The 26959-nt window shown below is 36.3% G+C and overlaps 2 protein-coding genes across 4 annotated transcripts in view; one reads left to right on the forward strand and one right to left on the reverse strand.

Annotated features, from left to right (window-relative positions):
* Positions 1-21261, forward strand: part of LOC114270891 (mitochondrial import inner membrane translocase subunit PAM16 like 2) — a 44067-nt gene extending 22806 nt beyond the window's left edge. For all 3 annotated transcript variants that reach the window (XM_028212517.2, XM_082909938.1, XM_028212516.2), the window contains 3 exons: positions 19806-19893; positions 20694-20824; positions 20934-21261. In XM_028212517.2, the coding sequence (XP_028068318.2) occupies positions 19806-19893; positions 20694-20824; positions 20934-21044 (330 nt within the window). In that variant the 3' untranslated portion in view covers positions 21045-21261. The remainder of the gene's footprint in view (positions 1-19805; positions 19894-20693; positions 20825-20933) is intronic.
* Positions 17468-19196, reverse strand: LOC114300670 (reticulon-like protein B10). The gene is made up of 4 exons (XM_082909915.1): positions 19177-19196; positions 18306-18465; positions 17866-17935; positions 17468-17769 (listed from the first exon to the last, which is right to left on the reverse strand). Exons 1-4 carry the CDS (start codon positions 19194-19196, stop codon positions 17600-17602), a joined length of 420 nt encoding a protein of 139 aa, XP_082766041.1. The 3' UTR covers positions 17468-17599.
* Positions 21262-26959: the final 5698 nt, after the last annotated feature.

Consider the following 26959-nt stretch of genomic DNA (forward strand, 5'->3'; position numbering starts at 1 on the left):
AGTAACTAGGTTGCCTCTAACAAAGGTGCAATACCCTGAAGTCGATCTCCTATCAGTTACTGATCCAGCCCAGTCAGCATCTGTATAGGCTTCCACACGAAGATGATCATACTTTGAAAAATAAAGACCCTTACCAGGAGCAGACTTCAAGTACCTCCAGATTCTCATGACAGCCTCAAAGTGAATCTGATGAGGAGCATGCATAAACTGACTAACCACACTGACAGCAACAACAATATCAGGACGGGAGTGGGATAGGTAAATGAGCTTACCCACTAATCGCTGATAGCTCCCCCTATCAATAGCTTCTCCTCCTTTATCATCCTCCAATTTCTGATTGGGTTCCAGTGGGGTGGCACATGCCTTGCAGCCAAGCATCCCAGTTTCCTTAAATAGGTCAAGCACATATTTTCTCTGTGAGATAAATATCCCATCCTCAGAGCGAGCAACTTTAATTCCCAGAAAATACTTCAAGCTTCCCAAGTCTTTGATTTCAAACTCACTAGCTAAATATTTCTTCAACAGAGGTATTTCCCCACTATCATTGCCTGTAAGAACTATGTCATCTACATAAACAATAAGTGCTGTAGTCTTACCATGTGAGGAATGTTTCACAAACAAGGTGTGATCTGCCTGACTCTGTTTGAAGCCATATTTAAACATAGCTGGAGTGAATCTCTCAAACCAAACCCTTAGAGACTGTTTGAGACCATATAATGACTTCCGAAGCTTGCATACTTTGCCTTCTGTCTAATGATCCTCAAAACCAGGAGGAATGTCCATATATACCTCTTCTTCGAGGTCACCATAGAGAAAGGCATTCTTGACATCAAACTGATAAAGCGGCCAATCTAGATTAGCTGCTAGAGAGAGAAGTACTCTGACTGAATTCATCTTAGCCACGGGTGCGAAGGTCTCCTGATAATCAATGCCATATGTCTGAGTAAACCCTTTTGCCACAAGTCTTGCCTTGTAACGCTCAATAGACCCATCTGCTTTGTGTTTCACAGTACATACCCATTTACATCCTAGAGGTCGTTTGCTCGTAGGTAACTCAGTCAATTCCCAAGTGTCATTCTTCCTAAGTGCTTTCATTTTCTCAATCATAGCTAGTTTCCACTCAGAGGTAGCAAGAGCATCCTGGAAATGGCTAGGAATGCTAACAGAGGAAATATTGGACACAAACGCTCTCTATGAGGATGACAAATGAGAGTAGGACACAAAATGTGAGATAGGATGTTGAGTACAAGATCTCACACCCTTCTTCTTGGCAATAGGAACATCAAGATCAATGAACACAAGAGATTCAAAGTTACCTAGACTCTCATCCGAAGCAGGAGATGGCAGTGGAGGAGTAGAAGTGGTCCCTTGTATCCAAGTAACTTGTTGTTTGTCTATGTCCCGGACATAAACATGTCCATCCTTATCTTTGGTGACATTGGGTTCTGTAGTCCCAGTAGAAGAGGGTGGTGCAAGAACAACTGGTTCCACCATAGGAAGCAGAGTAGAAGAGGGTGGTGCAAGAACAACTGGGTCCACCATAGGAAGCACAAGACTCAATTCACACCAAGGCTCCCCCGGAAATGAGGATGGTGACACCGGAGAGGACAAGAAATAGGACTGGAACTCAAAGAAAGTAACATCCATGGACACAAACCACTTACAAGAAGAAGGGTGGTAACATTTATACCCCTTGAGTAAGAGAGTAACTAAGGAAAACACACTTGAGGAAGCGAGGGTCCAACTTATCACGAGAAGGAGAGTGATTATGAACAAAATTGACACAACCAAATATTTTGGAAGGAATAGAAAACAAGGACTGGGAACCTAGGAGGACGTGAAGAGGAGCTTGTTTTTGCAAGACCTGGGTAGGGAGACGATTAATAAGATGGGCAGCGGTGAGAACAGCGTCGCCCCAATAGGGCCGAGGCACACTCATAGAAAAACACATGCACCGAGCCATGTCAAGAAGATGCCGATTCTTGCGTTCCGCCACCCCATTTTGTTGAGGGGTATTGGTGCAAGAGGTCTGATGGATAATGCCATGAGTAGAAAAATATTGTCCTAACCCAGAATCTATGTATTCCCCGCCATTATCAGAACGAAATAGTTTGACAGTGGCCTCAAACTGAGTACAAATCATCTTATGAAAATTGCGAAACACAGAGAAAATCTCACTCTTATCTTTCATGAGATATACCCAAGTAGCACGAGAAAAATCATCAATAAATGTAACAAACCATCGATGACCTTTCACAGACATAACACTAGATGGACCCCAAACATCAGAATGTATTAAGGAAAAAGGAACTAAACTTTAATTCAAATTGGGAGCAAAAGAAGCTCTGTGTTGTTTTCCAAGTTGACAAGACTCATAAAGAAAGTCATACGCATGATGATTTGCGAAACTAGATGGAAATAAATGCTTAAGTAAATAAAAGGAAGGATGCCCAAGACGCTGATGCCACAGCCATAAATCAGCGGGGTTAGCAGAAAACGTGGTGGAAGAATAAGCAAGTTTGTCCGGTTGATCCAGGAAGTAGAGACCATTTTCTGCGCTACCACTGCAAATCGTCCTCCTCGTGACAAGGTCCTGAAAAAGACAATGATCAAGAAAAAACGTTGCACTACAATTCAAATCCTGGGTAAGACGACTCAAGGATAACAGATTAACAGAAAAATTGGGAACATGGAGAACAGAAGATAGATGTATGGTAGGAGTGACTTGGACTAAACCTTTTTCAGAAATGAAAGAAACAGTACCATCTGCAATCCTAACTTTGTCCTGACCTGAAGAGGGCTTATAGGCGGAGAAAAGATCAGAGGAGCCAGACATATGATCTGAGGCACCAGAATCAATAATACAAGGCAAAGACTTATGACACAGGAAAACACAAGGAGAAGAGGCTAAGTTACCTAGGCAGGCAAAGGACAAGGAAGCTGTACTGAGAGCAGTAGAAGACCGGCGGCCCAACAATTGGCGTAAAGCATCCTCCAGCTCAGCATCAGAAGCTTGGCCAACAGAAGCAGAATTAGAATCAAATGTATCAACGGCACTAGACTGATGAGCCCAGGAATAGGAACCACGTCTTCTAGACTGGCCTGACCGACCTCCTCGAGAACCAGACCGATCACCTCGACCCCCGGATGGAGTCCCACGAAGCTTCCAACATGTCTCACGAGTATGCCGCGGCTTCTTGCAATAATCACAGAATACAGACTCCTTAGTAGCAGACGGAGGGATGGGAGTCAGGCTTAGGCCATCTCGAGGAGTAGACAGTAATGCTGAGCGGTTAGTAGAGACATGGGACATCATAGCAGATCGGCGACTCTCCTCATTTTGTACATAGGCAAATGCCGCCTAAAGTGAAGGAAGAGTGTCCATACCCAAAACTCGACCCCTAACTAGATCATACTCCACATTTAGGCCTGCCAGAAATGTAAAGACTCGTTCCTGTGCGATGAACTTCTTGTACCCGACAGAATTAGCAGGGCAAACAGGCTTATAGTCTTGTAGGCGGTTGAGGCGTTTCCAGCCGTTGGTGAGGAAAGTGAAATACTGAAGAACAGTCTGCTCCCCCTGAAGTGAGCACTCAATAGAGCAGCGCAACTCAAAGGCTTGTGAAAAATTCTCTTTGCGGGAATAGGTGGTAGCCACAGCATCCCAAACATCCTGGGCAGTCTCCATAGACAAGTAGCCCTCACCAAGTTTAGGAACCATCGAATGAATAAGCCAACCCATAATCAAAGAGTTGGTAATCTCCCATTGGTCATAACCCAAGTCAGTGGTAATAGGTGTTTGTATCCTGCCATCAACATACCCCATCTTCCCTCTGCTCTTCAAAAATATAGTCAAACTTTGAGACCATGCTAGGTAGTTCTGACCATTAAATAGAGAGGTGGTGATTTTCAGACTAGGATTGGGGTTCTCAGTCATAGTAGTAGGTGTAATGGGACTCTCACTCCTCCGTGTTTGAGAAGTAGGGGACACACTGGTGGAATCTGCCATGGATACTATACTACCGAACCCGCAACAAAACTAGTGGCAATCACAAACTTGGAAGGTGGTGGTGAAAGAACAGGCACAATGACCACTATAAAGGCATAACAAAATTAAGAAACCATTTTTTTATTTTATTTTATTTTATTTATTTATTTATATATGGATTGGTACGGTGTTTATGCACAACCTTATACACGACATAGGTTATACCATACCAAACAGGGATGAGAGTATACTAGAGAGTAGATCAACGAACTGATGACGGAGATCGACGGTTGACGAACTGACGAGCGATGAACAACGAACTGTCGAGCTGATGAAGACGAGCGACGAACTGACGAGCTGAGAAGATCGACGAGCGACGAAGGCGACAGGGTGATGAAGACGAAGTGGAGATCGACAGTTGACTGAGAGACGAAGGTGACAGAGATCGACGGTCGACTGAGGAAGACGAAGGCGACAGATGAACAACCCAGGTAAGTTTTGAACCCTAGAGGGTCGTTGGTTCCAAGGTCTACCAACAGGGGTGAGCCGAAACCCTAGAGGTTCTGCTCTGATACCATGAAGCTTGAGTAACCAGCTTAGGGTTTGATAGGACATCATCCCCTATTTATATAAATGAAGATTAGGGTTTGTAAAATTACAAGATGAGACAATTACAAGATGAGCCCTGAGGGCATAGAATAATTACAAACCAATAACTCAGATAATAATATAATATGCTAACACGACCTTCTGTTGGGCTGCTCGTTTTCCCAAAGAATTAAGCCAAACTTGAAAACTATCTAACTACTCCACAATTTTAAAAAGAATTTGATTTCGTTGGTTTTTAGAAAATATTCCCCTTCTGAGAGATCGTCTAGGATGCGTAGACATGTTTCTGAACTTCCACAAAACAATAGGATCTGTCGCTCTGATACCAAACTGATGCAGGACAGTGCCAAGAAGAAGAAAGGAGAAGAAGAAGAAGATAGGTCAAGGATTCACTCCTAGAATTCCTTAGGTATCACACGTAGGGTTTGATTGCATCACACAACCCATAGAGAAGCTTCAAAGTTTTCAACTTTTTATAAAATATCAACTCTATTAAATTATAAGCATTACATGGCTTTATATAGAATTATGAGACTTCCTAAACCAACTATAACCAAAAAAGGAAATTATCGTAATATCGTTGACTTCTAAAACCAATTTAAAACTAAATAAGAAACATAGATAAAACCCATTTAAATAATCTGAACCACAAGACGACCATGGGTGACCCCTTGCAGGCCATGTTAACAAATATTAAAATTACCAAAATATCCTTGACCTAAAAATCCTAGAAAATATAACCTAATCATAAAATAAGACTCTAATAATACTAGAAATATAATTATAGAAGATTTTTATCAAATCATGCCAATTTTCAAGTATCATCACTTCTTTGAATTTAGCCTTCCTTGAGTTTCTTATACTCTCACTTCAAGAATTTTCACTTTTGGCGACTCAATTTTTAGTCGCCAAAAGTTAATTTTTAGTCGTTGAAGGGCTTCAGCGACTAAATTATTTGGTCACAAAAGTAGTCGTCAAAGAATTGTCGGTAAAGGTCATTAGCGACTAAAATTATTTTAGTCGCCAAAGGTGTTCAATTTCCAACTAAATTTTTAGTCACCAAAAGGTTGGACAATAAATTAAATTACTACATTTTCGGCGACCAAAGTTTTAGTCGCCTAAAGTCTCACATTTTTAGCTGCTAAAATTTTAGTCGGCAAAGTTCTTTTTTTGGCTACTAAAAATTTAGTTGCCTAAATTCTCACATGTTTGGCTACTAAAATTTTAGTCGGCAAAAAGTTCTTGTTTTGGCTACTAAATATTTAGTTGCCTAAATTCTCACATGTTTGGCTACTAAAATTTTAGTCGGCAAAAAGTTCTTGTTTTGGCTACTAAATATTTGGTCGCCTAAAGTCCCACATTTTTGGTTACTAAAATTTTAGTCGGCAAAGAGGTCTTGTTTTGGCTACTAAATATTTGGTCACCTAAAGTCCCACATTTTTAGCTACTAAATTTTTAGTCGGCAAAAGTGTTTTTATTCTTTAGCTTTGATTTTTGGCTACCAAATATTTTAGTCGCCAAATGTTTGATTTTCTTTTGGCTACAAAACTTTTAGTCGCCAAATGTCTTTTTTTTTTTTTTTTTTGCTACAAAACTTTTAGCTGCCCAAAGTATTTTCCCAATTTCTTTTTAGCTACTAATTGTTTAGTCGCCAAAAGCATGATATTACATTTTATCGCAAAATTATAATTTTTCCACAACATGTCTATATTCCATGCAACCTGTAATACGTATATAAACAAAATGATACATACTATCAATCATTCCACAATCTACATGCATTACAAAAAATAAATTACTTTAAATGTCAAAGCCCATACAAACCAACTATTGTCCAAACTAAAATAATAATTCCATACAAAATATGTTATATAAAAATCGAAGTCCTCCGTATACAAAAAAAAAAATACATGTACTACCAAGCAAAATTATCATTTGGCATGGTACAAATTACGATGGTAATTTGTACCACGACAAAAGGTGATATATGTACTACGACAAAAGTTTTTCTATAGATCATGACAAAAAGTCATATACGTACGCTGACAAATGGTTATATATATATGTACCACGACAGAAGGTGATCTATGTACCACGACAAAAGTTTTACTATAGACCATGACAAAAGGTCATATATGTACGTTGACAAATGGTCATATATGTACTACGACAGAAGGTGATCTATGTACCACGACAGTTATTATCTGTTGATTGCCAAAAGTTTTCTGTATTAGTAATAGTGAACTACACAAAAGCTGAGGACGACAAAAGTATTATATTAGTTCTATTCAAAAGTGAAAATTCTCCTCCATACACTAATATGGATTATCCACAAGTCCACACGACAAAGCCATCTACAAAAAAAAAAAAAAACAAAAACAAAACATTAGAATTGGTTACAAAATATCAATCTAGTCAGCCATAGGGAATATGTTCTAACATGCATTTAAGGTAGAACAATCGAGAAATGTCTTTTTGGAAATAAAAGAAAGTATAGATATATGTATTATGCAATATTTATTCCAACCAATTGCACAAACAATCTAATATGTAATTTCTTCGTCCTATAAATATACAAAGGCAATTATTAGAATATGTTGATGTTATTTCCATAAAGTTGTCGCCCTTTAAACTAAGTGTTGCGAGTTTTTCGACTAAGTGTAAGGTGTTTTCGGCTCAAACTCCAAGCCTACGGGTCCTAATTACGTTCTGTCAGTTGTCACAGGTCGTAATTGTCATGGGGAAGCAGTCTGTGAGAGTCACAAGGTGGTTTGGGGGCTGTTATGGATTTTTGCTCCCGAAACGACCTTTTTCGACAAAGTTTACTGCGTATCTGGCTCTAACTCCCTACCTACGGGTCCGAATTACATTCCGTCAGTTCTCACAAATCCTATTTGTCATGGGGAAACTGTCCGTGTGAGTCACACGGTGGCTCGGGGGCTGTTATGAATTTTCGCTCCCGAAATGCTATTTTTTGACTGATTAAGTTTAGGGCGTATTCGGCTCTAACTCCCTATCTACGGGTCCGAATTACATTCCGTTAGTTCTCACAAGTCCTATTTGTCACGGGGAAACTGTCCATGTGAGTCACACGGTGGTTCAGGGCTGTTATGAATTTTCAGCCCTGAAACGACCTTTTTCGACTAAGTTTAGGGCGTATTCGACTCTAACTTCCTACTTTCGGGTCCGAATTACATTTCGTCAGTTCTCACAAGTCCTATTCGTCATGGGGAAACTGTCTGTGTGAGTCACACAATGGTTCGGGAGTTGTTTTGAATATTCACCCCCGAAGCGCCCTTTTTGGACTAAGTTTAGGGCTTATTCGGTTTTAACTCCCTACCTATGAGTCCGAATTACATTCCGTTAGTTCTCACAAGTCGTATTTGTCATGGGAGAACTGTCCGTGTGAGTCACATGGTGATTCAGGGGTTGTTTTGAATATTCACCCCCGAAACGCCTTTTTTGGACTAAGTTTAGGGCGCACTTGGCTCTAACTCCCTACCTATAGGTCCGAATTACATTCCGTCAGCTCTCACAAGTCCCATTTGTTGTGGGGAAACTGTCCGTGTGAGTCACACAATGGTCCGGGGGCTGTTTTGAATTTTCGCCCCCGAAACGCCATTTTTCGACTAAGTTTAGGGTGTATTCGGCTCTACCTCCCTACCTACGGGTCCGAATTACATTCCGTCAGTTCTGACAAGTCCTATTTGTCATGGGGAAACTGTCCGTGTGAGTTACATGGTGGTTCGGGAGTTGTTTTGAATATTCGCCACGAAGTGCCCTTTTTGGACTAAGTTTAGGGTGTATTCGGCTCTAACTCCCTACCTACGGGTCCAAATTATATTCCGTTAGCTCTCACAAGTCCTATTTGTTATGGGGAAACTATCCGTGTGAATCACACGGTGGTTAGGGGCTTGTTTTGAATATTTGCCCTTGAAACGCCCTTTTTTGACTAAGTGTAAGACGTTTTCGCCTCAAACTCCAAGCCTACGGGTCCGAATTACATTCCGTCAGTTGTCACAGGTCGTAATTGAAGCAGTATGTGAGAGCCACAAGGTGGTTCGGGGGCTGTTATGAATTTTCGCCCCCGAAACGCTCTTTTTTGACTAAGTTTAGGGCGTATTCGGCTCTAACTCCCTACCTACAGGTACGAATTGCATTCCGTCAGTTCTCACAGGTCCTTTTCGTCATGGGGAAACTGTCCGTGTGAGTCACATGGTGGTTTAGGGGCTGTTATGAATTTTCAGCCCCGAAACCACCTTTTTCAACTAAGTTTAGGGCGTATTCGGCTCTAACTCCATACCTACATGTCCGAATTACATTCCGTTAGTTCTCACAAGTCCTATTCGTCATGGGGAAACTGTTTGTGTGAGTCACACGGTGGTTCGGGGGATGTTTTGAATGTTCGCCCCCGAAATGCCCTTTTTCGACTAAGTTTAGGGCGTATTCGGCTCTAACTTCCTACCTACGGGTCCGAATTACATTCCGTCAGTTCTCACAAGTTCTATTTGTCATGGGGAAACTGTCCGTATGAGTCACACGGTGGTTCGGGCGCTGTTTTGAATATTTGCCTCCGAAATGTCCTTTTTCGACTAAGTGTAGGGCGTATTTGGCTCTTACTCCCTACCTACGGGTCCGAATTACATTCTGTTAGTTCTCACAAGTCCTATTTGTCATGGGGAAACCGTTCGTGTGAGTTACACTGTGGTTCGGGGGCTGTTATGAATTTTCGCCTCTGAAACAACCTTTTTCGACTAAGTTTAGGGTGTATTCGGCTCTAACTCCCTACTTACGGGTCCGAATTACATTCCGTCAATCCTCACAAGTTCTATTCGTCATGGGGAAATTGTCCGTGTGAGTCACACAGTGGTTCGGTGGCTATTTTGAATTTTCGTCCTCGAAATGACCTTTTTCAACTAAGTTTATGGCGTATTCGGCTCTAACTCCCTACCTGCGGGTTTGAATTATATTCCGTCAGTTCTCACAAGCCGTATTTGTCATGGAGAAACTGTCTGTGTGAGTCACGCAGTGGTTTGGGTGCTGTTTTGAATTTTCGCCTCCGAAAAGCCCTTTTTCGACTAAGCATTGACATACTGAGTACACATTTTTTAATTTTTTAATTGCATAATCTTAGCTTGTCCACATGCTTAACAATAATGAGATGGTATTGTTTAGTGAATATGTAAATCTAAGTTTGCACAAGTTTTAGTATGATATGAATAAAATTTTTCTTACCAAATACGACGATGACCGTCTGAACCCTCCAACAGTGTTCAGAGTCGTAAAACCACAGAGTTCAAATGATTAAGTTGTTCTTGTTGCGCCTCCCTTGCTTTTTTTCCTTCTTCTATTTCTTTCATCAACTCCTCTCTCTCTCTCATCATCTCTTCATGATCTCTCTGGCGCTCTTCTTTCTCCTTCATCAAATCTTCATGAAGAACCTCCATCTCTGATCGCATTGCCTCCATTTGTTTGTCACTAGATCATGCCGCACTATTAGATGGCAAATAGGGTCGTGGGCCAATCCCAAATCCACGTAAGTAATTCTTCCTCTGTCCAAGCTCTTGTGAGAGTTCCTCCTGTGTCAATGGGATCCCCACATCCGTGGCTGTCGCTTGTAGATTCACCATTGCATCCTGTCATTACCAAAAAAGTAGACTATTCAACAAAGGCACAAAGAATGACGCGCAATTTTGTGCTAAGATAGGAATTAATATTGAATACAATTGAAAAAAAAGTTTACTCTTTACATGTAGCTCACCACATTTGGGATCAATCCATTCGTTGGTTTTCTTCGATTTGTGTGATTTGGAATAAAATTCCGGAAAATCCAACTCCCGATTTTCATCTTCCTGTTACTTTCAAACAACAAAATTAATTCGTCACAATAGTAACCATGATTTTCATCTTACATATATAAGTGATGACAGATATGTTCCAAATGCATCTAGCTCACCATGAGCGACATTGCTATTGGAAAGGAGCGAGATCCACTGGTGTGATTGTATGGTAGCAAACCCTGGTTTGCTTTACCAGCTTTAGAGCTTTTCTAAAAAAAAAGAATTATTCAAGAATTAGTACATATCAATGCATAATACACAAATAAAGCAATAGAGTCGTTTATATTTGTTTGTTACCAAATGAGATGCATCCTTCCAAGCCACATCAATCACGTGTTTCCAATCATTCAAGCAAACTCCTGTAGGCGGATGACTATATGGGTCATCAACACCCTTTTCTACAAGTTTTTCGAAGTGTTGCTTCAGTGTGTACCTCCAATCCTTGTACAAGAGATACGCCTTCGTATCAACGATCCCTTGAGCTTGTTGATCAGTATGAAAATCCTCACCAATTTCAAACTTGTCCTGCAAGCATATGTGTGTGACGTATTACAGAAATTGAATGCAGCAATTGCAACTTTACATAATGAAGACATTTAGTTTAAGGTCATAAATTACTAGCTCAGCTTGTACCACATCATCTTTGATACTCTGATCAATTTTCTTCCATGACTTCACTCCCTTGAGAGGGCATAACTGCCTTATCTGCAATCCCAACTCATTCGTTGCAGGGATGGCATTCCCTTCGGTGAGTGCATTCAGCATGCGATTTGACATAAACATGTAGTTTCTCCCCTTTTTTGCTCGCAATCCTTTTTTGCACTCCTTTTCCGAGTGTAGGACCGCACACATGAGTTGACGTACTTTTCCCAGGTCAAGAAGGGGCAATAAGCGTAAGGCCTTCAAATTGTAAATAGTGTCCCAAACATATAATCGACAATAATTAATATGAAATTTGAAATTTTATCAGCAAATTTTCTATGGGATTATAATTTTTTTATACATGCAAGAAATTTTCTTCCTAGGTGAAAGAAAAATCATTTGCTTAAGTTCAATAAATTGATCTTTAGGGGCTAAAACACACCTATAAAACTACCAAGAAGACGAATAAACATTGTAGTCCTCAATCAGTCAACCATGAAGATGCAACAAAAAAGTACAATGGTCTTACCTACACTGTGCGCCTGTGTCTCTTCCACAAATGTTTGTGTGTCATTCGGCGGTTGTGTTTCATCTGATAAAGTCTGTGGTGTGACAATGACATGTGCAGATGTTCCTGAGGGTGATGCTATGGGGTCAGTTGCTGTTTTCATACACCGCCTTGTCTTTGTCCCAGAAACCATGCTGGTAGCTGCAAAATAGTTGCAAACATGATATATTAAGTACAAACATCACATGCATCATCGATATTATGACCAATATGGATTGTTTACAGAAGGTAAAGTATTCACAAAATTACAATTAGACAACAACAGGAAAATAATTGATAATGATTGTCAAATATAAGTGTTGTACATAAACCAATGTTAAGCATAAATGCCAAATTTGGAGGTTCAACATTGCGAAAAAGTTTACAATATATATCAGCATGATGACATGAAGAACAACATAAACAAAAAGACTAAACTTTCATCTAATTACATAACACATAAAGAACAACAATCTCTTTCACCCCTTTTCCCATTACATCAACAAAAGGACAAAAAGACAAAACATCTATCAAGAACACACATCGAAATTTAGAACCCATACATCAAGACTCTATCACACATCCAAATTTACAACCCATACATCAACACTCTATGTCCATATCTATATCAAAATCACTGTCAAGCTTATCTTCTTCTTCATTGTCACCCTCCATTGTCGGTTCATCTTCATCATCACATATGAAGTCATCATCCATACCAACCTTGGGGTTGTACACGGTTCTCAGATTGCAAAACTTCCATTGGAATAATTTCAGCGGCAATATCATCTCGGCGCAAAACCACATCGTCATCCATAGGCTCAGTTGGTACAACATCAGTGCGTTCATCTTGTTGGAACACATCATCAGGTTGTTGCACATCCACCGCGGGCACATCTCAAATTCTTTGATGTTGAAACTTTTCTACTGCTCTCCAATTGGCACCTAACTTCGTATCATGCACGTAGAAAACTTGTTGCACTTGACTTGGTAACACAAACGGGTCATCTTTATACCATCGACTTCTTACATCAATAGTAGTGAAATGTGGTTCGACACGCAAAGTTCTGTTACTATTGGTGTTATGCCATTCACATTGGAATAAAACAACACGGTGCCTAAACAAATATGTCATTTCCCAAACTTTGCAAATATAGCCGTAGAACTTTATGAATTAGCCTTCATGGTCCCCTTCCACTACCAATCCACTATTTTGAGTTTTACGACGGTTGTCACGGTCGCGAGCATGGAATTGGATGCCATTACAAATGCATCCCGAATATGTGTTCACTAAGCTGTTAGGACCATTTGCCAGTGACCACATCTCATCAGTTGCTTCGGCTGACTTCTTGTGCTGCAATTGGTTCATCTACATTAAAAAAAACTTTCATGTTATTTTTGACATAACTTAACTTGATGTGTAAACTACACTATTAAGGAATTTTAGCATACGCGATATTTGAACCATTTAGGAAATTCTTTGCATTGTATCTTGGCAATATCGCATGCACTTCCATGTTGTTGTTGCAACATCTTGTGTTCCCTACGTAGGACAATGTAATTCATAAGTAATTTGAAGAATGATTACTAAAAAAAAGGATATAGGTCACATATAGTACGTCACAGGTTCGACATGTGCTCTAGATATTCTTCCACTTCTAAGCTGTTGTGTAGGACAAACCAATGAGCCCTTTCACGGTCGGCTACAGACACATCAGTTTCCCTTGTTAGTAGACCAAATGGACGAACATTTTGAGTGAAAACCGCCAACCCCGGGCCGTTGTCACCCTCGTTATGGTTCTGTTTTTCCTGATTAAACACCGTTTCAATGCCGTCTAAATACATTGAACAAAGCGTCGCACACTCTTTTGAAATGTAAGCCTCCGCAATGGAACCTTCTGGCCGAGCTTTATTGTGAACAAATAAGTCCGAGCATCCTACGTGGCAATATGATTTGAATGTTAATGTTTACATTATCTACTATATGTAAATAGGGATGTTCGGAAACTCGTGGTATTATCTCTCAATGGGATATATCCATCGATATTGCGCAGGCCCTCCAAGCATAGCCTCGTGAGGCAAATGAATTGCCAAGTGGACCATGACATCAAAAAACGCAGGAGGAAAAATCTTCTCAAGCTTGCAAAGTATAAGTATGATTTGTTCTTCCATTTTTTCCAAATCAGTCACCCTCAATGTCTTTAAGCACAACTGTTTGAAAAAATTTCCTAACTCAAAAAGTGTGGTCCCAATCTCCTTGGAAAGGTATCCACGCATCCCAATTGGAAGTAGTCGTTGTAGAAGGACATGACAGTCATGAGTTTTGAGGCCAGCTAATTTTCCACCATGAGTGGTGACACAGTTGGATATATTTGCTGCATAGGCATCAGTGTACTTAATCGATTTCAAGAAATCACAAAAACCTTGTCTCTCTATCGGGGACAGTGTGTACGATGCCGAAGGCTTCTCGAATGAGCCATTGGAACGCCTCTTCAAGTGTAACCCCTTTCGTATCCGCATGTCTTCCAGATCCAAGCGTGCTTTATCTGTGTCCTTGTTCTTGCCATCAATGCTCAGTAGTGTCCCAACCAAATTGTCACATATATTCTTCTCTATGTGCATGACATCAAGGTTGTGTCGAAACTTTAGCGTTTTCCAATAGGATATGTCGAACATAATGCTTCTTTTTGTCCAATTGGAAGGTGGATTTTCTAACCGTTGTCTTTTTCGGTTGTTTGGATGCTTGCCATACAGCCTGTATGTCCTCGAATCAATTTGCTGCAGCATTTGTTCTCTCGATAACCCCACAGGTTTGGACCGATGCTCATTTTGATCATTGAAGAGCTTACTTCTTCGCCAAATATGGTTCTCGGGCAAATGGCGGCGGGCACCCATATATCCTATCTTACTTCGCAGACGCTGAGATGATGCATCCATGCTACAATTAGGGCAAATCAAGTAATCTTTTGTAGTCCAACCAGACATGGTACCATATGCGGGGAGGTCATTGATGGTCCACATGACTGCTGCATGCATTTTAAAAATTTGTCCATTTGAGGCATCATATGTTTGCACACATGCTTCCACAAATTCATTAATTCCTCCACTAATGGTTGCAAGTAAACATCGATGTCTCTTCCAGGGCGGATGGACCGGGAATAAGCATTGACATCATCAAAAATGGCTCTTTCATACACTTCCACGGGGGAAGATTGTAAGGCATTAAGTGTACAGGCCACATGCTATACGATGTGCTCATATTTTCAAACGGATTGAAACCATCCGTGGTAAGCCCTAACCTTACATGCCGGGGTTCCACAGGAAACATAGGATGCTGCATATCAAAGTCTTTCCATGCCTGACCATCAGCTGGATGCCTTAACATTCGATCATCCACATGCTTCTCTTTGTGCCATCTCATATCTGCGGTGGTTTTTTGTCGACATGTACAATCTCTTTAACCTCGGTGTCAAAGGAAAGTACCTCAATATTTTGTGAGGAATCTTTTTACCACTCGCATTGTTGAACTTATATCTAGACTCCTTACATGTCGGGCAATTATCGAGTTTTGCGTTGTCTTTCCAAAACAAAATACAATCATTCTTGCATGCATGAATGGCCTCATATCCCAAACCCAATTCACGTAAGAACTTTTTCGATTTATAAAGGGTCCATGGTACAGTTTCATCACACTTTGGGAGAATGTCTTTGAAAACTTGCATAACCATATCGAAAGATTTGTTGCTCCATTTATTGTACACCTTAATATGAAGCATCTTAATAACGAAAGATAACACGGAAAACTTCACACTCCGGGTACACTTTGTGTCAAGCATCATCAAACAACCTAATGAACTTTACTAAATTTTCTCTCTCCGAGCTATTAGGTTCTTCGTCGATATGATCATCCATGAGGCCACTCATGTAAATCGCTTCCAATATAATAGGCAACTCGCCCAAATTATCGTCAATGTTAAAAATTGCAGCTCCATCTCTTTCACCAGCATCATTTGACACACTAGGCTGATTATGACGCTATGGAACATGTTTCCCGTGGTGCACCCAAGTTCTATAAGAACACGCGATTCCTCTTCGAATCAAGTGCAGCCATACAACTTGTCGACTATGTTTTGTGCCATTTAAGCAATCGACACACGGACAACGAATGTCATCATGTGGGCCTAAATCCTTCGTAGCAAAGTCAATAAATGACTTAACACCTTGTTGGTACTCTTTACTTTTCAACCTATTAGTTATCATCATCCAACTCTTGTCCATCTTTTGAACCCTACAAGTCAAGCAAAGATTAACTAGGACTTTTGAGGATGGCCATAAAATATGACAATTTGGGTGAAGTAGGATTATAAAGAAAATACCAACAAAATTTATAAAAAAAATTCACACATAATGATGTAACTTATTTATATTATTTAATAAAAATTAAAATGTCTATCACTTTAGTGAATATTATAAAAATAACATTATTTCATCAATTTGGCCTTTAATAATGGAGCATCAATCTCCTTGTATTGTTTTTCAAGTGGTAGATGAGACTTTTGCACTATATTTGGCAAAATTTATGAGAAGAATGATACAAGACATGAGCAAATAATTGACCAAATATCTCCACTTATTTATGATGTCTTCAACGTAAATAACCAAACATATACTCATTACTAAAGTTGCATATGATTTTTTCCCTATTTCCCTATTTTGTAAGGCAGGAAGCTGCAGATGATATTTTTCCCTTTATTAAAATTGTTACTCTTAAAAATTTCATACTAAAAAGACTATAAGGTCTAAGTTTGATGAATTTTTTTGATCGTCCAAATACAAATTTTATTACATCGAATAGATAACTATTTTTTTGATTATCTTGATGGTATTGCTCACTACAAATTTACATAATCAAAACTCTTTTTAATTTTATTCTACAAGGTAATCACAAGTAAATAGTTCTTTAAGTATTATTTGCCATGCATATTAATCTATTTCAAGGGTTCCTCATAGTCTTGAATTATTCGGCATGTTCCTCATACCTCAATCTATTTTCTCGTATCTTCTCTTTCATTGGTACCATTTGTAACTTGCACTGAATGTATTTTCACTTCTATCTTTTCTCATAACCACCTCAGTATATAGCAATCCCAAAAAACAGAAATTTTACTTATAGCTCAAGCATCATCATATGCAGCAGAAAGTTGGATTTGGCAGTTCAATCTGTTCAAAATATCTACGTCTATTAACTCACTGCGAGAGTGAGAATACCAATTAAGCACATAAACATGTGGACATATATACATGTAAACATATAACAAACTAAATTACACTTGCAACTTTATGTCTTAGAAAAGAAGCATCAACACAAAGATGTTTCTAGATAACAATGACTCAAATGAAGCAGGCAGGAAGCATCTCTTTTAAGGGGCAAGAGGCAAACGAGTAGATGGATATTCATGGTTTAATATGCAGAGAATCTATTTCAACATAAACAACTCTGATTCATGTTAACACAAAATAACACAAAATCATCTAAGGAAAACAAACCAACATAAAAAAATATCAAAATTGTAGAACAGTAAAAAAACTTGAACTAAGATAAAGCATAAGGAAAAAAATTTTGACTGTAAATCCAAAAGGAAAAAACAAAAAAGCAAAAAAAGTTGACCAATTTTCTGTAGTACTCGTGGTACCAACTCTCAATTAACTAGCAAAATTGTCCATTGAAACTCCAGTCACTTTAGATAAATCTATTGGAAGTACAACTTCACTACCAGTACTTATACATAAATTGTTTAAAGAAGTGCAATTATTAATTGTGATAATAAAATATAAATTAAACATGGTTAAAAACAAGATTGAAAACATTGTTATTTGCATGCACAGGGATTAAAAATGGCACTTTTATCAAGCATGCATGCTGTGTACAGTGTATACTCAAACAGAGAGGGAGAGGGGGAAGTTACACTTGGCCTATTGAGTTTTCTTTTCCTTGTTAAGAGGCAGTGGAATTTTTCTCAGGATATTATCATAAATTTTCCTGAACTGCATTTGAATGATCTTATGAGCTACAATCAGCTTCTCGTCAATTTGATCCTGGTACTTCTCATAAAGCACAGGGATCGATAGACTAAGAAGAACCCCTATGGGAAAAACAAAGCAGATAATCAAATTGAATTAAATATTCTATGGAAAGGCTTGTGCACTTATATACAGGGAAAGGCCACGAAGAAACTCACCAATATAGACCAAAGTAAGGAAGTTGAAGAAACTACCAATGTAAGAAATTATCCACAAGACCAATGCAACCTGAAGACCAAAGCCACATTACATTGGCACATTAAACTATTTTTATGTCCCTGTCAAATCCATAACACAAAAATCAAACCCATAAAACAAAAATCAAACTCATTTTGGACATGAAGAATTTCATAATTTTATAGAAATCAAACACTTCAACCAATGAGCCCTTAACCGAAATCAATACAAAATAAACTAAAAAAGCACATAAACCCTAGATGAAGTGTGAGAAATAGGGAAATAGGGAAATAGGGGAAGAGAGAGAGAGAGAGAGAGAGAGAGAGAGAGAGAGGGAACCAGAGAGATGGCTTGATAGAGAGAGAGAGAACCAGATCGTAACGCCCGGGAGACGACCGAACAGAGAGAGACAGAGACAAACCTGTGATATGCGGCAGTGTTGGTGGTGATTTTCGGCGTCGGCGGTGGTGGTGGCGGCGACGTGCGACGGTGGCAACGTGCGACGGTGGGGACGGACGGTGGCCAGCGACGGTGGTAGTGACAGTCGGTGGTGAGCGGGCCTTTGGTTTGTGGTGAGTGGTCTGTGTTTGTGAGACAGAATAGATACAAAAAAAAAATGTGTGAAACAGGAGGGCGCCTCCTATTCATAAGCTGCCCTCTAATTTTTTTTGCTTACTTTTAGCGACCAAATTTTGTTTAGTTGGCAAATAATAGTCAATATTTTTGTCTAATTTGGCTACTAAGTATCTTTTTGTCTGAAAACACTAACCATACAACAACTAAATTATTTTAGTCACTGATAGTTTAGTAAATAAGCCTATCTTTTGGCGACTAAACTTTTTTTGGTCGCCAAAAGGCTATATACGCCGACTAAAATCATAATTAGTAGCCAAAAAAATAGACAAACGCCTACTAAAACCTTTTTAGTTGCCTATTTACATGAATTTTAGCGACTAAATTTTTTTTAGTCACCAATAACTAATATATGGCTACTAAAAAATTTTAATAGCTAAAATGCTAAATATTGGCGACCAATAGCAAGATTAGTTGGTAAAGGTCTGACTTTTGGCAACTAAAAAGGTTTTAGTCGCCAAATTTGGTTGCTGAAGGTGCAAATTGTTGTAGTGTCTGCATCAAAGGAGTTAGTTACTTAAGGAAGTTTTACAAATCAAAAGTAGTTATCATCCTGTGATAATTTTGCTGGTTTACTTGCTTTAACTTGTTATAATGTCTACATATATATATATATATAAACTTGTCATGATATAGTATGTGTATGCATTTGAATATACCTAGACTTGTATAAAAGCATTTCAACTGAGTGATTTGTTAAATTTTTAGACACAACCTGTATAGCTCTATGGATAAAGAAGGCAAAGACTGTAAAATGTGATTGAGAAATCTTGTGATTTTCAATTAAGCATGATTAAGGATCAATACAAATTTCAAATGAAGTAAGTGCATTTGTGTTGTGCTGCTTGTTTTGACTTCAGTCCTATTTCATTTCGACAATTCAGATGCCAATTGTACCAGGAAAAAAAATGTTCACTTTAGAATCATGATAACATGTTGTCCAGCTTTGCCAAGTTTTAGGTTTAATGAAGATTGTTTTTAACTACTTGCTGGGTTTAAAACTTCTCTCTCGATAGGCCTTTATGGACGAGAAAGCAATGGGGATTGAGTTAGTTTTGCTAGAGTGAGAACTAGGCTCTTCGAACAGAAAGAGAGGTTGACATGATGCGGGTTAAGGATTTTTGTACTAGTTTTGTGCACAACTGTTTCACTGTAGTACTAAAATATTTTTCTTAGCTTTGGGCCCGGTATCATTATCTGTGTTTTGAATCCATTGGTTTTTATAAAGTAGAAGAGCAAAAGCAGGAAAGAAAATTAGTTCTGAAAAAACTGTTGGTTGTTGATGCAGGCTTCGAGGCTTCTTGCAAACTTGATTGTGGTGGGCTCTGGTATTATGACTAGAGCTTTGGTTCAAGCATATCGTCAAGCACTTGCGAGTATGTTATTTGTTAATTCATCCTTCTGCCATTGGAATTTTGTCATTGTAAATGCAATTATTTTGAGCCTATGATCACATCAGCATGAGGTCTGAGCTATCTTCCATTTCACCCTTCCTTTCAAAATACAAGAAAGCAAATAGCAGGGGTAGGCAAGGCCCAAGGGACACCATCATGTGCTTATGCAAGGATCAATTTCTTTACCAATTCTCAAAATAATATGCACTATGAGACCCCAATAAACACAATATATGCTGCGTCATACTTGGCCATCTGTCCCATTATTCTTTCCCACTTTTAGTACTGGAAGCATTTGGATTTGAGAGTTCTACTAGTCCTATGATTCAAATATCATGATGTGGGGCTACAAATGAACCGAGTTGCTTGCGAGATTGGCTTGGTTGGTAACACATATAAATGAGCTCGACCTAGAATAAGCTTAGCTCGTAAATTATTTATTTAAATTGAAAAATAAATATATTATTTATATATTAAATAATATAAATGTGTTATATATGCATATTAATATAAAATAATATTTAATGAGCCAAATGGTCTTGATTATCGAGCCGAACTTTTTCTTCATTATCGAGCATTGAGCCAAGCTTGCGCTGGAGCCGGATTAATTTTCAAGCCAAGCTCGAGCTTGATAAACAAACAGGCCGAGCTCGAGCCCTGGAGAGCTCGGTTCAGCTCAACTGATTTGCAGCCCTAGGCACACGTGATGTCCTATCATTGTCTTAATGCCTTGAACCATTTCAAAGTTTTGCTTAAGATATTCCCTCTGCTGCTTATTGTAGATGCCTCAAGAAATGGAGTTACTGCAGAAGCAGTACAAAACGTAAGAAGAGCGAGCAAAATTATGGCTGAACCAGAGGCCAGGCAGATTTTAGGCGTCACCGAGCATTCATCATGGGAAGAGATCTTGCAGGTTTCTTCTATCCTCCTATTTTGTTCCTTTTTTGTGAGCTGTACGATGAGAAGAAGCCTAATTTGTACATATATAGTGCTAATTGATTTATGTGTTTCTCTTTGTGCAGAAGTACGATAGCTTGTTCGAGCGGAATGCCAAGACTGGGAGTTTTTACCTCCAATCAAAGGTTCATAGAGCCAAAGAATGTTTAGAAGTGGCTTACCAAAAGCAAGCTTAGTGTATCGACTTATAATTGGCGGGCCTTAACCTTTTTGCAGACTCTTAATAGTCATTCATGCACAAATTCTGCTACATGTCCACAGAAGTCATTCTATTAGAGCAATTAAAACCCCTGCCCAATCTTCTTTTTCATGTGTAGTGTAACGATTGAATCTGGCATTTCTGGCATTTCTTTGCATCTCATCAATGAAAAATCTCAAACTATTTATTTTTTTTTTGACCTCTTTGTTTTTTTGAAAGGCATTATATATGGCTGACACCCTTCAGGAGAGACGGATTAGTGCTTGTTAAGAGAGGGGTTCGGAGACTTGGTTGGCTATTGTAGCTAATCTTATTCTATTTTACTCTTCTATCGGGTTAGTTACTGGATTAGTTATTTTAACAAAATTCTTTTTTCGACAATGCTACGTAGCTCAAATTTTGTGGCTCAAAAGTGGCTCAAATGACCAAAACGACGTCGTTTTGAGTACAGAACAACATAAAAATGACCAAAACGACGTCGTTTTGGCCATTTGAGTCACTTTTGAGTCACAAAATTTGAGCTACGAGACATTTTCCTTCTTTTTTACTAGTTGTATAAGAGAGTTTTGGGAGGCTGTCAAAACAATGTGTGTGAATAGATAAGTAAAATAAAGAGTAGTGGAGCATATAAATGAATAAGTGAATTGGTAAAATGAAGAGTATATATATTTATTTTGTACACACAAAAAAAAAAAATAAAAAAAAAATAAAAAAATGAAGAGTAACGTTGGAGGGTATTTGTTTGGATGGATTGAATTAAGGAGATCGTAATGCAATGGACTATTAGACTTGAAATAAATAGTTCTTAAATTGTTTGGTGAGAAATAATGTATATTTGACAAATAGTCACCTTTACTTTGCGAACCAAATAATGGATTAACATAGAGTTCAATCTCATGTCTCAATTCCATGAGATGTTTGTTTCGGCGGATTGAATTAGAAAGATTGCAATGCAATGGACTATTAGTCCTATAGATAAATAGTTATTGAATTATTTGGTCGAAAATAACGTGTATTTGATTATTAGTTTGATTTTTATTATTTTTTAATCAAACAATGAATTAGTAAATCTATTAAATATGAAATTTAATTCTATGCTTCAATCTCATGAAATAAACGTTCCCATAAGATACATTTACAATGTTGGATTATATTTGTTTTTCCATTGAAAACATGTTTGGTGAGATATGATAGTGACAGGAGGTAGGAGGTGCTGGCCAACTGTGAATGGTGGGTGACTGAAGGTGGCAAAGTGAGAAGAATGAAATCTATATATATTTTTTATTTTTGGTTAAAATAAAACAAAATATCATCTATCCTTTTTAATTCAGAACAACAAGGACTTCCATGTTATTAAATGCATCTCCTAGAAATTCTATGTGGTACCAAAAGTTGGTAATACTGTCCTGAAATTTGATAGCCAAATGTTTAGTGACAAGTTTGGTTAGAAGTCAAATAGTATACAACGTATGACTGAATTATATGCCTTCATGTCTGACGTACGCCTCACAATGAAGAAACGATCAGGTTCTTCTGAATCCTAAATGTTGAAGTGCTGTTGATTAAAAAAAAATGGAAAAAAAAAAAAAAAATCTCTTCTTGATAAGAAAAATGGATTATTTAGAATACAAGTTACGGTATTTATGGTGTTAATTATTACAAATATCATAATTAAATAACTTTCAGTTATAAAATAATGAGTTATAACTAACATTACAATAAGTCACGTTAAAAAATCACAAATGTCATAACTGGGCATTGGTACACACTCTAAAATGAGATATGTATTATAAAATTTTTCTACAAAAATATATATATACAAAAAAAAAAAAGGGGCCAAAAATTAATAAATGATCAAGAATAGTATATAGAAGGGGTGAATTGCACATACATTTCTTGAAATTTAACTTGAATACATATATCGTCGTGACATTTTGAACATTACAATGACCTCCTGTCAGTATTTGTTGGCTGACCTTGTTCATAAAAAAATTAAAATGACTTTAATGATTTTGTCTGCTATCTCATTGAGATGGACAGGGCATATAGCTGCTTCTTCACCCCGCCCTTCCTTCTTCTTGGGCCGTCTCTTCTCCTTTGCCACCGACAATTTTGATAGACACACTTTAAAACATTTCATCAAACATGTGAGAGACAAAAAAACATCTCAACTCCACCATTACTTCTATTAAAAAGTATAAAAAGTAAAAACAGAGGAATAAATTATATTAAATCCCCTCAAATTAGGGTCATGCTCCGGAACTCTAATTAGAGCTGCAAAAGGACAGCTCTAATGAGCTGTCAACCAATAATAATAATAAAAAAAAAAAAAAAACAGTTAAGTAAAAGACAAAAAAAGAGGGAAGAAAAAGACAAATTAGTGCTCTATTAGAGCTCTTTTTTTAGAGGTCTAAATCATTTTTGCCTCAAATTATTGGTCATTTATATTTTATCTCTTTAATGTTTTAAACCTAACAACTACCTCCCTCATACTATTTGAATTTGAATATGAAGCCATTTTATTAGTCATTTGTTAGATATTTGAATGAAATATTGTCAAGTGTTGTGTACATAACGATCATATTAAATTTTTTTAAAAAATAAAAGAGGATAATTTGGTCATAAAATTTAATATAATCATCATGTGCACAACATTTAATAATTTTTTACCAAATATCTAACAAATGACTAATAGAAGGACATGTTCAAATTTAAATAGTTTGAGGGGGTAATTGTTGAATTTAAAACATTAAGAGATAAAATATAAATAGCTTATAGGTTGAGGGGATTTAATATAATTTGTTCAAAAAATAAACAACACATGACAAACAAAATAGAGAGAAAGATAGATAGTGTAAAAATTGTTAATTTCAAAGAAGGCTCGAGGTTGTTAATGCCACCATTATTATTCATCAAATAAATTAATTGATGATGTCAATAAATAGTTCTAGCTAATCTAATGATTAGTTAATGGTGGAAAAAAAATTGAAATAAGATTACAAATTTTAAAGAGAGAAATCTAATTTTTAAAATATAAAAAATGTATATGTATACAAGTCAAATCTCAGGTGTAGGTGTAATTTACCCATATAAAAACTAGGACAAATTACATAACAGTCCTTATAATTTGGGATTTGTGTCACTTTAGTCTTTGACTTTCAATTGTGACACATTTGACTTTGAATTTTGAATCTTGTTCCAAATAAGGATAATTGAAGATACCGTTATTTAATTTTAAGGGCAAAATCGTTAATTTAATAAAATATAAACTAATTTGACAAAAATAAATATCAAAAAAATATTTTTAATTTTTTAAAAATTATTTCTATCCACTAAAGATAAAATTATATAAAATTGATCAAAATCAATAAAAATTACATGAATAATTTTTTAAAATTAATTTTACATGATCATCATCAAAACACATAATAAAAATTAATTTGGTAAAAAAATAAATAAATGTCTAAAAGATTTATCAATTTTATATAATTTTATCTTTAGTGGGTAGAAATAATTTATAAAAATTCAAAAATATTTTTTTGACATTTATTTTTGTCAAATTAGTTTTATTTTATCAAATTGACAATTTTACCCTTAAAAAATCTAATGATATCTTCAATGGTCCTTAATTGAAACAAGATTCAAAATTTAGGATCAAATGTGTCACAATTGAAAAGTCAAGGTCTAAAGTGATACAAGTCCCAAACTAAAAAGATAAAAAAATGAATTATTTTGGATAAAAATTAACTTTTAACTACTAATTCATTTCTCAAAAAGCCCATAATATCATAAGGTGTTATTATTATATATCCTATGCTTTTGAGAGATATAAAATAAAAAGAAAATATAAAAAAGGTTAAGAGACATTAGTAGCCTACTTTGTTCCTTATATCTCGTCAAAAGGTTGTGTCTCCCCTCCTGTACATACAACAAAGGATATAAAAGAGGTGAAGCGGCATACATGTTTTTCTTTGTTTGTTACTATATTTGGTCAAAGGAGTTATGTCCCTTCTACATACTCCCAATCTAATAAGTCCCCGTGTCTGTTTGGTTTAATTTTTTATAAATTATTTTTAGTAATTTTTAAAATATATTTAATCAGTTTTTTTTAGATACACTTAATCAAAAAGTATCTAAAAAATAAAATAAATTAGTTAAAATATTTTAAAAAAATCACTAAAATTAGATGAAAATTTAAATTAAAATCTATGCGTATTTTTATTTGAGTTTTTATTTGTTTTTAATTTTGATGTATTTTAGTTAAATTTTGTTTACTGTTTGGTTACATCTAATCTTTGATGTATCTATAAAATAAAAAAATGAGACATTTTTTTATAAATATCTTTTTACCTATTTATGTTCTATTTAGTTCACATTATTTTCTTATATTTTAATAATTCTTATGAGTAACATAGTTACTAAAATACTCCTAATAATATTCACATTTATAGTGTGAATGTTCCGTGATGTGAATGTTCACACCGTCAATGTGAATGTTTACACTGTCAATGTGAACATTCATACGCCAATGTGAATATTCATATTGTAATAATATTCACATTTATAGTGTGAATGTTCCGTGATGTGAATGTTTACACCGTTAATGTGAATGTTCACACTGTCAATATGAACATTCACACGTCAATGTGAATATTCACATTATAAAATATGAATGTTCACATCATCAAATTACTAACCGTTTAAAAAATATTTGTAAAGGTAGAAATGTCCATAAAATACTTCAAATATGAGAATTAGGATTTGGTAAATCAAATGTTCAAATAATATAACTTATTGAAATATAAGAATATTTTATGGACTAATTGAGATACAAACACTTGAAAATAAATTTTCTAATAAATCTCCAAAAAAAAAAGAGACTAAAATATAAAAAAAAATTAAGTAAAAATAAACGAAAACTTATTTAAATGTAGAATCCGAGAATTATAATCAAACAAAATTTATTTTTAATGCTAGTCTAAATTATATGATGTTACACATCTACCACTGCTAAATATTAATGATATTCGTGTAAAATTCATTACATTATCGATTGTGAACATGTTATCTCAAATGATAAATTAAATGTAGTATAAAAGTACAATAAATATAACATTGTTATTTTGAAAAATCACATGTGAAAAATCATGTGCAAGTGCCACAACCATTTACACATAAAAAATAAAATAAAAACATTTTTTCATAAATCTCTATTCACCTATTTATAATTTACTCACTTCAAATTATTTTCTATTATTCTAATAAGTCTTATGAGTGACATACTTACCAAAATATCCTTAACAATAATAGGGCAAAACACACATTAATATTTACAGAATGTGAACATTTATACTGTCAATATGAACGCTCATTCAACTAAATTTATTTAATTTGGATATTCAAAAAATATTTGTAAGGATAAAATTATTCATATATACCTTAAATATGAGAATTAGGATTTTATGGATTAAATGTTTAAAATAATAAGATTTATTAAAATACAATAATATTTTATGGACTAATTAAGATACAAATACTTTTTTTTTTTTTTGAATTAAGGATATAAATGCTTGAAAGAGGTTTTTCTAATACATTCTTCAGGAAAATAACTGCTTTTGATATTTTGTGTTGCTTCACTTCGAGTCCAGAGGAACAAGGGATGCTGTTGTATTGTGGTGCCTTGGTAGGGGGGTTTTTTCCTCAATTATTTTTAATAATTCGAATTGTTTATATTATAGAGCTTGTTAAGTAAATTATTTATGAAAAAAATCAAACTAATTGGACATCTATAGCTCCGTAACAAGAGTACATTTATTTTATAAAAAAAAAATTGATTAACATGATCTTGATAATTGTTTTAAAATAATTAAATCTGATCGTAGGGTTCTAGAT

The sequence above is a fragment of the Camellia sinensis genome, chromosome 15 (assembly GCF_055761805.1).
Source record: "Camellia sinensis isolate YWXY chromosome 15, ASM5576180v1, whole genome shotgun sequence".
Classification (NCBI taxonomy): domain Eukaryota; kingdom Viridiplantae; phylum Streptophyta; class Magnoliopsida; order Ericales; family Theaceae; genus Camellia; species Camellia sinensis.

Bases quoted from the DNA above. Each gene is read 5' to 3' on its own strand.
- LOC114300670 (XM_082909915.1), bottom strand. From the start codon at position 19,196: ATGCTTTTATACAAGTCTAG. The intron at 18,466-19,176 runs GTATATTCAAAT...TCACAAACACAG, and splicing joins ATGCTTTTATACAAGTCTAG to ACCACTCACCACAAACCAAA. The intron at 17,936-18,305 runs GTTTGTCTCTGT...TTTGGTCTTCAG, and splicing joins AACACTGCCGCATATCACAG to GTTGCATTGGTCTTGTGGAT.